The 13,379-nt window shown below is 45.4% G+C and overlaps 1 protein-coding gene across 1 annotated transcript in view; it reads right to left on the bottom strand.

The window, feature by feature from the left end:
* The window catches only part of LPL (lipoprotein lipase), a 46,478-nt gene extending 38,730 nt beyond the window's left edge, over window positions 1-7,748 (bottom strand). The window contains exon 1 of the mRNA XM_073598268.1: window positions 7,472-7,748. Within this exon, the coding sequence (XP_073454369.1) occupies window positions 7,472-7,565 (94 nt within the window). The 5' untranslated portion in view covers window positions 7,566-7,748. The remainder of the gene's footprint in view (window positions 1-7,471) is intronic.
* Window positions 7,749-13,379: the final 5,631 nt, after the last annotated feature.

Genomic DNA, 13,379 nt, shown 5'->3' with positions numbered 1-13,379 from the left:
TATAAACATAAACCACACAAAACACACAAGACACCACATGTGTTAATAAAATGACACGTGAATATAGATATGGATGTGTCAGAGAACTGGACCTGCAGCTCGTGCATCCGAGCCAACACTCAGTGTGCGTGCACTAAGCTGCAACACCAGAGCTCCAAGACCCTCCACAGAAACAATATCAATTAGTGTAGAGGTGGCAGGATCATGGGACGATGCACTACTTGAACATATGCATCTATCAAACCTCAGAATTAGCAAATTAGCATACAATGGTATAAACAAAAATATGAATGTATAGATATAGCATAACAATTGTGCAAAAAATAGGATAGCATGGAGCAAAAACCACTCAGCACGTTCCAGATAGCACAAAGAGACCATAGAATGTCATCTACAATATATATGCTTCTTCATGGGATATACAATAAAATAATAAACGGGCTTCCAACTTTTCATCTTTTCCAACACCCAGGGCCAATGGTGTAGTGATGTAAAAGGATTGCTCATAAAGCCATAGAAGCACACGTTCCACCGAAGGAGAGAAGAGAAGTATATAGCATAAAACCTTTTAAAAACAAAAGGTCACCTGCGCATAAATGCGCTACTCACAGGACCGACAAGGAAAGCAGGCATTCAGATATTTCGGTCGGTTCGCCGCTCATGGCGTGCGTTCCACCGCCAGGAAGTGATGTCACTGGTACAGGCCGAATGAACGTAAACAGGATATTGCGCCGACGCGTTTCGCCCCTCCCCCAGGGCGTTATCAAAGTCTTTGATAACGCCCTGGGGGAGGGGCGAAACGCGTCGACGCAATATCCTGTTTACGTTCATTCGGCCTGTACCAGTGACATCACTTCCTGGCGGTGGAACGCACGCCATGAGCGGCGAACCGACCGAAATATCTGAATGCCTGCTTTCCTTGTCGGTCCTGTGAGTAGCGCATTTATGCGCAGGTGACCTTTTGTTTTTAAAAGGTTTTATGCTATATACTTCTCTTCTCTCCTTCGGTGGAACGTGTGCTTCTATGGCTTTATGAGCAATCCTTTTACATCACTACACCATTGGCCCTGGGTGTTGGAAAAGATGAAAAGTTGGAAGCCCGTTTATTATTTTATTGTATATCCCATGAAGAAGCATATATATTGTAGATGACATTCTATGGTCTCTTTGTGCTATCTGGAACGTGCTGAGTGGTTTTTGCTCCATGCTATCCTATTTTTTGCACAATTGTTATGCTATATCTATACATTCATATTTTTGTTTATACCATTGTATGCTAATTTGCTAATTCTGAGGTTTGATAGATGCATATGTTCAAGTAGTGCATCGTCCCATGATCCTGCCACCTCTACACTAATTGATATTGTTTCTGTGGAGGGTCTTGGAGCTCTGGTGTTGCAGCTTAGTGCACGCACACTGAGTGTTGGCTCGGATGCACGAGCTGCAGGTCCAGTTCTCTGACACATCCATATCTATATTCACGTGTCATTTTATTAACACATGTGGTGTCTTGTGTGTTTTGTGTGGTTTATGTTTATATATATATTTTTACACATTTAGTTGCTAGCGCAGTACACTTGGTTTATATACCAGAAATATTTGACCTCTTTTCTTAAAGAAGGTCAAAACAGCTTCAGGTAAGTGTATCCCCAAATAGTAGGTATGGTTAATCCTCCATCGATGTCCTGGGCTCTTTTAGATGATTACAAATGAACATATCCTAAAAGGCATTCCTGTATCTTTAAACGATCCTTTGTAAACCTCTTTTGCAAGGGGGAGATATAAAAGATTCCCTCAAAGTGTAGTATTTCAAATGTTTATTGCCGAGTGATAAAAAATGCACTTAGACCCCTTTCGCACTGAAGGTGTTTTTCAGGCACTAAAGGGCTAAAAATACTGCCTGTCTGTAAAGCGCCTGAAAAATGCCTCCCCTGCAGCCCCAGTGTGAAAGCCTGAGTGCTTTCACACTGGGGCGGAGCGCTTGCAGGACGTTAGAAAAAGTCCCGCAAGCAGCATCTTTGGGGCGGTGGAGGAGAGGTGTATACACCGCTCCTCCATCGCCCCTGCCCCACCGCCCCTGCCCATTGAAATTAATAAGCACCACTGCCGAAGCGCCTGCAAAGCGCTTCAAGAGCGATGCTTTTCAGACACATTTAACCCTTTCTTCGGCCGCTGGCAGGGGTTAAAAAAATGCCCCGATAGCGGCCAAAAAGCGCAGCTAAACTGGCAGTAAAGCGCTGCTAAAACTTGTGACGCTTTACCTCTAACACAGAGGGGTCTTACACTAAAAATAAGCATTAATAAGAAACTGAAGAACAGTTTGCGCTACACCTGCGTTCCAGAAGCCGAAAATGACGTGTCCTGGAAAGTCGCCATTGGTGACCCCTGATGATGTCAGGCATTTGCTGACAAAACGCTTAGGGTGGGACTTTTCAGGATACGTCATTTCCGGCTTCTAGAACGGAGGAGGAGCGCAAACCAGCGTTCTTCAGTTCCTTATTGATGCTTGTTTTTATTGTGTAAAGTGTAAGTGCAATTTTTATCACTCGCCATTGAACATTTGAAATACGACACTATAAAGGAATATTTTATGTCTCTCCCTTGCAAATGAGGGTTACAAAGGATACGGGAATGCCTTTTAGGATGTGCTGATTTATAATCGTACTGCTTGGACCTTGAAGAAGGGGACATACCCCGAAAGCTTGTCCTGAAAAATTGTATGTTAGTGCAAATAAAAAAAGTATCACGGACAGTACTCAATTTTCTCTGTCACAATTGCACTAATACGGCTACAACAAATCAAGTATAATCGTCCAAAAGAGCCCAGGACATCGATGGGGGATTAACCATAACTACTATTTGGGGATACACTTACCTTAAGCTGTTTTGACCTTCTTTGAGAAAAGAGGTCAAATATTTCTGGTAAGTGCGAAGTGTTTTCACCTAGCAGCATGATTTTTCCATTGAAGTGGCACAGATAGTATTTTTGGAGCACTTTATTGAGAATTACAGCAAGCACTTTATTGCAAATCATAAGGATCTTCATATATGATCTTATTTATGTAATCTATGTAATTTACACCAAGCACTCTTTTTTGGATTAATATAAGCACTTTATTTGTTGTCACATCTTTCACCGTTTATATATATTTTTTATGTATATATTTATGAATGTATTCATGTATTTTTTTTATATAATTCCCGTTATTTTCATTTTTAGTAGAGCACTTTTTATTGTGATTGATTTGATGATATTGACTTTGATGAGTGCAGTTTGTTTTCTAATTGTGGTTTAATTATTTAGCTTTTCTTAGCTTGAAGACTCTAAATGGTTCATATTATTGGTTTTGTGCAGGGGCTCATTATCATACATAGTCTTTGTGTAGCATAATGTTTTGGGGTTTTTTTTGTGGCGTAGTTACAGCAAGAAAAGTTTTTTCTTTAAAAGAAACCCTTCCAGTGTTTTCCTCCCACATGTGAGTGTGAGTTAGGAAGCATGAATGTGCACATAGAAGAACATAAACATTCCCTCAGGCTATGGAGGGAGAGGAGTGTGGTGACAGAGTTGTTCATGTAACAATAGTTGCCAAGAGCTGTGATTGAGAGAGTCATTTTCAGACTAGCCCACTCATGCTGCTCTCAATGAGCCAATCAGCCAGTCAGAAAAGGGGGTGTGAGGCCGGGTGGAGTCACAATGACCTTATGTTAGGTTAGACGCTGAGCTGTAGTAAGGTAACCATCGGTCACATTTTTCAGCTTGTCTTTCAAACCCCTGCTCCTCCCAAAACCCCCGCTGTGTTTTCTCTGCTGCAGTCATAAGAGAGATTATCAAAGGAACTCGCCTTTATTGCTTAAAAATAAAAAAATAAAAGATTGGCAGCTGCTTAAACTAGATTTACCGTGTGAAACGATAGCAGTTCAATTGTAAAGTAGTTTGGAAAAAAAAAAGACTATACATGGGGGCAAAATGTGCTTTTTCCAGTCAAACAGAAGGCCCGCTTCATCACCTAAATTACAAAAGGCTTTTTACTGGTGCTGGAAATAGACATATGCAATAGGGGTTAATTATGAAGACTGGAGAGTGCAAAATCTGATGCAGCTCTGCATAGAAACCAATCAGCTTCCAGCTTTTATTGCCAAAGTTGAATTGAACAAGCTGAAGTTAGAAGATAATTGGCTACTATGCACAGCTGCACCAGATTCCTTCTTTAGGGAAACACCCAAATATTTACATTTTACATATTTAAACTAATCCTGCATTTACATTAGATCTAAAGGGATCTAAAGAGTAAGGTTAGGTTTTTGTTTTGGCATCTGTGTCCCATTGGGGAGATTTCCTTTTACTTCCTGTCCGATAGTCAAAACAGGAAATGAGAGGAAATCCCTCTAAAAAGAGAGAACCCCTGGTTATCATCAGAATAGCAGAACAGATTTCCCCTCTATTCCTGTTTAGATGACAACCCAAAATGTGTGATTTTCTTTCACTTTCACTGTCAGTGAAAATGTTTACCAGATCAAATAAAGAGGGTGAATCTCCCTAATAAGGGCACAGACAGTGAGGAAAAACCTCACAGGGAACATGAAACCCCACTTAAGCCTTTCCCCTACCTTTGTGAATAGGTTTTGATGGAAGTAGCTATAAGACCTCTTTCACACTGGGGCGTTTTTCATGCGCTTTTGGGCTAAAATTAGCGCCTGAAAAATGCCTCCCCTGCAGCCCCAGTGTGAGAGCCTGAGTGCTTTCACACTGATGCAGAGCGCTTGCAGGACGTTAGAAAAAGTCCTGCAAGCAGCATCTTTCAGGCGGTGCGGGAGCTGTGTATACACCGCTCCTCCACCGCCCCTGCCATTGGAATCAATGGGCACTGCTGCTGAAGCGCCTGCAAACTGCTTCGGCAGCGGCGCTTTGCAGGTGCTTTTAACCCTTTATTTGGCTGTTAGCGGGGGTTAAAAGCACCATGCTAGTGGCCGAAAAGCACCGCTATTACAGCGGTAAAATTAGCAGCGCTTTACTGCTAACGCCCCCCACCCCAGTGTGAGAATATCCTTAGTCATAAGCTTCGGTTCACACTAGAATGTGGTGCAGGAAACCCGTGATCCGTGTGTGTTTCCCACATCGCATTCAAATCACACTGCCCTTGTGAACTACAGTGGGTGTCAGTGCAATCTTAATGACACCCCAAATGCAGATCGTTAATACAGTGTGTTTGCCTGCACCAGATCGCATGATACAAAGCGACAGTGTGATCTTTTTGCATTGCATTCCCAAAATTGCTGCATGCATGACCTTTGGTGCAGATGTGGTGCGATTTGAGCTATTCAAAATGAATGGGCTCAAAACGCACTACACTGAATCGCATGTAAATTGTACAGGAATGCGGTGTGGTTTCTGTGCGATTCATATGCGACTCATAGTGTGAACCAAGGCTAGGTTGAACTTAAGTTAGAGGAAGTGGAGTTGAACTTATGTAACTGTGGCTCCCTTGGCAATAGCCTGCAACAGTTGGATGCTTCCACAAGTAGCTAATTACACAAACTTTGTAACCCTTTAAATCTCTTTGAATCACTGCTCTCATCTACACTCCAAACATAAATACATTGTCATGTTTCATCCAACACCAGTTTACTCTGCCAGGAACTTTTCTATCAGAGATTTTCACGCGGTTGAGTAAAATGAATTGCAAATGTATTTAATAAGATTTTTAGATTAAAACAGTGCACAGTAAATCGCTACTCCCTAAGGTTGCTTTCACACTGAAAGCGCCGGTCGTTAGCGGTAAAGCGGCGCTCGTTTTAGCAGTGCTTTACCTCTGTTTAGGCGGTGCTCTTGCGCCGCTTTTTGGGGCGCTTTTAATCCGAAAGAAGGGGTTTAAAACTCCCGTGTTGCTGAGCTTTTCAGGCGCTTCGGAAGCGCTGCCCATTCATTGCAATGGGCAGGGGTGTTTTGGGAGCGCTGTATACAGTGCTCCCAAACCACCCCAAAGATGCTGCTTGGAGGACTTTTTCTAACATCCCACAAGCGCACCATCTGGTGTGAAAGCACCCATTGCAATGAATGTGAGGCAGTTTTCAGGCGCTTTATTGGCACTATTTCTAGCGCTAAAACGTCTAAAACTGCCTCATTGTGAAAGGGGTCTTGGGGTAGATTTAGACATGCGTCTAAATCTCACTTTCTTCTGAAGCCCAATCCGCATTCGGATCACACTTCAGACGCTACCGACAAGCAGCAAGGAAGCGATCTGATGCCTCCTCGCTGTCTGTTTTAGCCCCACTGTTGCTGACAAGCGCACGGCCATAGCAACCATTGCATGCGGTTGTGGGGCATTTGCAGTGCTTCCCTATTTTCTTGACTGTGTAGTGTGTAGGGTTCGGTGGGCTTGTGCCTGCCATTCGCTACATGTCCGGTGAAATTTGCCCTGACGTATAAACACCTACCCGTCTGCTACCCTATTGCGGTTGGCAGGCAGCAAAAACGCAGGTTAATTGCAACCCCCCCAACCACAACTCTAAATATAGCCTATTGGTAGCCATGCACGCATTGATTTATGATCAATTTCTTTTCCAATCAATCTCACACACAGGGAAGTGGATTTTGATCAATAGTTAAGGAACAAACCAAACTTACGATCATAAGTTATCGATCACATCTCTGTTTCCACCATGCAATCTCATAATCCGATCAATCAAAATATGATCGTATGCATGACCAAAGTATCTCAGTGCTTAGTTTAATTGGAGACAATCTAAGTTTAGTCTAAACTGATCAGAAAAAAAAGTTATGGCTATTTGATTGCTTGCTGATTTAATAGATTTGGACAAATCACACATCAATCAGATAAATAAATTAAAGTGTGTATGGCCAACCATAAATCTGACTCTAAGGAACTGATTATGACCGGTGGCTTTTGAATACTGGCACAGCAGTGTTCTTTGCCTTAAACTATTAGAAAAACTTTTTTTCCAGGTCATATAAACTGACATTCCCCCTAACATACCATTCAGTCTATTACAATATCTGGCATTAACTTCAAAAAGAAAATGCAATACATCCCTCCTATTATGAGTTCACACACGTTTTCTTATGAGAGCACACATGCAAGCGACAGAATTCTAGTACATTCCATGATTTTAGAAGTATGATTTGCATAGGTGGGAAGGACATAAAACATATCTTTAAAATAAAAAATAAAAATAATAAAAATAAAAAAAATATCTTTAAAAGTCTATCTGTTAACTCTATGTACCTTTATACAGATTAGTAAATAGCATGCAAATCAACAACAGTTTAGACATAATTTAAAAAGTTTCTGCAACAAGTTTGAAGCAAACTGCGCAGCTTTAGTATACAAATGAAACACAATCTTTAAAATACCTGATTGGATTTCAAGAGGAAAGTGCTGCTAATCTATTCTTTTGAAATAATAGAAAGAGACGGAAGTGAGACAACGCATAACTAAAGAAACATACTTACTTGCAGTGGTTGGCTCAGTAGTAGCTATGACTTTGTAGCTAGCCAGCAGACAGTGCATCCATATAAACAGTGCAAGGACCTCTCCACTTCTCATGTTTAAAAAAAAAAAAACTATTCCCTAGACTGAGACAATATGACAAAGTTTCTCTCCCAAAAGAACTATACTTCTAATATGATTTGAAAGATGTTTCAGCAGCTACAGTGCAATGAATGGAAAGTTCTCCTAGAGGCAGGAGGAGTCCTCAATTGCTATTGGCAGTCAGAAGTCTCCTTATGTTATGAGAAATATGCAAATCATTACCACCCGACCAGAAGGAGGTTCCCAGGATTTCAGCTTGTGTTTAAATAGCTTTGATGTGAAAGATTGGCAGGAACTTCACTTTTTAATAACGAATGGGCCAGTGCACTTAGAATAGTACATGGCGGTTTGCAACTAGCAGAGCGTAAAATAACCAACGCATCTGTTTCAAAATACATTCCCAAAGTACATTTTTAAACTTTAGCATGAACAATAAAAATAGCTCACTGATGTATACAGAGATTTTGATTTACTAAAGGCAAATGGGGAATTTACCCTTAGCTTAGTAAATAAGATGAACTGACTTACATCATCCAGTCATGTGCAAGAAAAAATACAGTTTTTATTTTTTTTTGCACATGGTTAGGTATTCTTTGCAAAATCAATTTTCACGCACTCACTAAGCTAAAGGAAAATTCCCTTGCAAAGTAAAAGATTATCTTTTTTTGCCGTTTTTAAATCAACCCCCAAATTTGTAACAGTGGCTTATTATATAGGGCCTAGGCCACTGCACATTTGGCACGGCCACTTTTTATTTTTATTGATGTTTCTCCAACGTTTGTCACCTTTCACTTTTGTGTGTGTTTTTCACTGGAAGAAGGGTATGAGTCCTCGGGCTTACCCTGACGTCTAGGGGGAGGATGTGTGGCCATCAGGTTCCTTCCTCCCCTGCCACTGGGGGGTCTCTCTTCGAGAGAGCTCCCCTGACCTTGTACTCGATGGATGGATTTGGCTGTCCTAGAAGAACGGGGTCTGCCAGGCATTATGGCTAGGCAGACCATGTAAACCTATGTCCCCGTCAGGAGCCTTGCGCCCAGGGTGGCCAGGGTAGAAGTAATACTCCTTCGGGGGGTGGACTAAAGACACACCCTTAAGTGCACTTTTTTGTGTGTGTTTGCACATGTACGTTTTTTGTACACTTATGTTTTTTTTCCGTTTAGGTTTTTGCACCACTGAGGACTTAAAAAAAAAAGTGGCTTATTCAAAAAAGTCACTCTCTCTATGGATTTTATTGTTTTACACATTTTTTAATATATGTGTAATATGTTATATGTAAGGAAAATGGCTGCACTTTGGTTCACTATATATTTTAGTTAAGAGGCCTGAACTTTTTTATATTATACAAGATAGATGAAAACGCTTAATGCAAGGCTTTGAGAATGTTTAAGTGGAATTTTACTAAGCTAGCTGTCTGCAAAATAACAGATACTTGCAGTAACAATTTTTTTGAATATGTACGGGAACAAGTTAGAACATCTCACCGTAAGCCTGGCCTAATGCCAAAAGGCACCTTATCGAAGGTATCTTAAAAGGTTATTTCTATATTACTCTCTTTTCTCGGAATTAAGCTAAGAAAAATATATTTTGATAAGGAAATTTTGGGTACTTTTGTTAGGTACTTTTTAAGCACGTCATTTAGCAGAAATATCATTGTCTTTACACATATGTCATATACCATGTAACTTGTGATACTTGTACTCTTGTGATTGGATAAGCTAAGGGACCGCCCCTTGACTTGCCCCTAATTATTATTATTATTATACAGGATTTATATAGAGCCGACAGTTTACGCAGCGCTTTACAACATTAGGGCAGACAGTACAAGTACAATACAATTCAATACAGGAGGAATCAGAGGGCCCTGCTCGTTAGAGCTTACAATCTAGGAGATGATGTAAATGAATTGTTGCCATATATACTGTAACATGTGAAAACATATAATACAATATATTTTCGATATCCAACCTGCTGTGTGGTGTCGTTTATATCCAATCGATTGAAAAGGCCTTCTTGGTGTCTGAGTTCAGCTCGAGCAAGCAAGGAAAAGGTTTGGGGGCGCACTTGACCAGTTGACCAGTTGACCCCTAGCCTTTCATTATACACATATTACACATACTCTATGGTCAGTTAAAAGCTATTGGTGATTTTGTAGATTGTGAGAAGACCATTTTACCCAGAGTTAAAGCATACATGAACAGAATAGAGAAGCCTTTGCAGAGTGCGTCTCTGATGGGAAGCAACTCCAGGACTCCAGTGCTGCAAGGGTGTTAAACACTTTGGCACTTAGCTGCTCAATTTTATTTAAGTATTTAACACACAATTGGAATAAATATTATTAAAATGTCAAAAACTACAGTTTAATTACAACATCCTTAGTAATGCATTACATACATGTGTTATCAGGGGCATAACTAGAGCATTTGGCACCCGGGGCGGATCCTATATATGGCACCCTCCATCTGGCACCCCCCCTTCACTGATCATGCCTGTATGCACTCAGCCCCCCTCACACCTGTACACACTCAGTCCCCCTCACATCTGTACACACTCAGCCCCCCTCACACCTGTACACACTCAGTCCCCCTCACATCTGTACACACTCAGTCCCCCTCACACCTGTACACACTCAGCCCCCCTCACATCTGTACACACTCAGCCCCCTCACACCTGTACACACTCAGTCCCCCTCACATCTGTACACACTCAGTCCCCCTCACACCTGTACACACTCAGTCCCCCTCACACCTGTACACACTCAGTATCCCTCACATCTGTACACACTCAGTCCCCCTCACACCTGTACACACTCAGCCCCCCTCACACCTGTACACACTCAGCCCCCTTCCACCTGTACACACTCAGCCCCCCTCCCACCTGTACACACTCAGCCCCCCTCCCACCTGTACACACTCAGCCCCCTCACACCTCTACGCACTCAGCCCCCCTTACACCTCTACTCATTCAGCCCCCCTCACAACCCTTTACGCGCTCAGTCTCTATCACACCTCTATGCACTTAGCCCCCCAACACACCTCTACACACTCAGCCCCCAACACACCTGTAGACACTCAGCTGCCCCCTCACACTTGTACACACTCAGCTGCCCCCGCCACACACACACACACACCTGTACACACTCAGCTGCCCCCCCCACACACACCTGTACACACTCAGCTGCCCCCCACACACACCTGTACACACTCATCTGCCCCCCATACACACCTGTACACACTCAGCTGCCCCCCACACACCTGTACACACTCAGCTGCCCCCCCCCCCACACACACACACCTGTACACACTCAGCTGCCCCCACCGCACACATACACCTGTACACACTCAGCTGCCCCCCACACACCTGTACACACTCAGCTGCCCCCCCACACACACACCTGTACACACTCAGACCCCCTCACATCTGTACACACTCAGCCCCCCTCACACCTGTACACACTCAGCCCCCTCACACCTCTAAGCACTCAGCCCCCCTTACACCTCTACTCATTCAGCCCCCCTCACAACCCTTTACGCACTCAATCCCTATCACACCTCCACGCACTTAGTCCCCCAACACACCTCTACACACTCAGCCCCCCAACACACCTGTAGACACTCAGCTGCCCCCTCACACCTGTACACACTCAGCTGCCCCCACCACACACACATTCACACCTGTACACACTCAGCTGCCCCCCACACACCTGTACACACTCAGCTGCCCCCCCACACACACCTGTACACACTCAGCTGCCCCCCCCCGCACAAATACACCTGTACAGAATCAACTGCCTCCCACACACCTGTGCACACTCAGCTGCACCCCCGCACACATACACCTGTACACACTCAACTGCCCCACACACACCTGTACACACTCAGCTGCCTCCCACACACACACCTGTACACACTCAGCTGCCCCCCCACACGCACACCTGTACACACTCAGCTGTCCCCCCACACACATACACCTGTACACACTCAGCTGCGCCCCCCCGCACACATAAACCTGTACACACTCAGCTGCCCACCCCACACACACCTGTACACACTCAGCCCCCCTTACATCTCTACGCATTCAGCCCTCCTCACACCTGTACGCACTCAGCCCCCCTCACACCTGTACGCACTCAGCCCCCTCACACCTCTACGCACTCAGCCCCCCTTACACCTCTACTCATTCAGCCCCCCTCACAACCCTTTACGCACTCAGTCCCTATCACACCTCTACACACTCAGCCCCCCAACACACCTGTACACACTCAGCTGCCCCCTCACACCTGTACACACTCAGCTGCCCCGCCACACACACCTGTACACACTCAGCTGCCCCCACACACCTGTACACACTCAGCTGCCCCCCCACACACACACCTGTACACACTCAGCTGCCCCCCCCCACACACACACCTGTATACACTCAGCCCCCCTCACACCTCTACGCACTCAGCTCTCCTCACACCTGTTCGCACTCAGCCCCCCTTACACCTGTACACACTCAGCCCCCCTCACACCTCTACGTACTCAGCCCCCCTTACACCTCTACTCATTCAGCCCCCCTCACAACCCTTTACGCACTCAGTCCCTATCACACCTCTACGCACTCAGCCCCCCAACACACCTGTAGACACTCAGCTGTCCCCTCACACCTGTACACACTCAGCTGCCCCACCACACACACACACACACCTGTACACACTCAGCTCCCCCACACACACCTGTACACACTCAGCTCCCTCCCACACAAACACACACCTGTACACACTCAGCTCCCCCCCCCACACACACACACCTGTACACACTCAGCTCCCCCCACACACATACACCTGTACACACTCAGCTCCCTCCCACACACACACACCTGTACACACTCAGCTCCCCCCCCACACACACCTGTACACACTCAGCTCCCCCCCGCACACACACACCTGTACACACTCAGCTGCCCCCCACACACACACACCTGTACACACTCAGCTCCCCCCACACACACACCTGTACACACTCAGCTCCCCACACACACACCTGTACACACTCAGCTCCCCCACACACACACACCTGTACACACTCAGCTGCCCCCCCACACACACACACCTGTACACACTCAGCTGCCCCCCCACACACACACCTGTACACACTCAGCTCCCCCCCACACACACACACCTGTACACACTCAGCTCCCCCCCACACACACACACCTGTACACACTCAGCTCCCCCCACACACATACACCTGTACACACTCAGCTCCCTCCCACACACACACACCTGTACACACTCAGCTCCCCCCCACACACACACACCTGTACACACTCAGCACCCCCCCACACACACACACCTGTACACACTCAGCTGCCCCCCACACACACACACCTGTACACACTCAGCTCCCCCCCCACACACACCTGTACACACTCAGCTCCCCACACACACACACCTGTACACACTCAGCTCCCCCACACACACACACACACCTGTACATATTCAGCTGCCCCCCCACACACCTGTACACACTCAGCTGCCCCCACACACACACACACCTGTACACACTCAGCTGCCCCCCCACACACACACCTGTACACACTCAGCTGCCCCCCCACACACACACCTGTACACACTCAGCTCCCCCACACACACACACCTGTACACATTCAGCTGCCCCCCCACACACCTGTACACACTCAGCTGCCCCCACACACATACACCTGTACACACTCAGCTGCCCCCCCGCACACATACACCTGTACACACTCAGCTGCCCACCCCACACACACACCTGTACACACTCAGCCCCCCTCACATCTCTACGCATTCAGCCCTCCTCACACCTGTAC

This window comes from Aquarana catesbeiana, linkage group LG01 (genome assembly GCF_042186555.1).
Source record: "Aquarana catesbeiana isolate 2022-GZ linkage group LG01, ASM4218655v1, whole genome shotgun sequence".
Classification (NCBI taxonomy): domain Eukaryota; kingdom Metazoa; phylum Chordata; class Amphibia; order Anura; family Ranidae; genus Aquarana; species Aquarana catesbeiana.
This window is presented reverse-complemented; position numbering and strand designations above follow the sequence as displayed.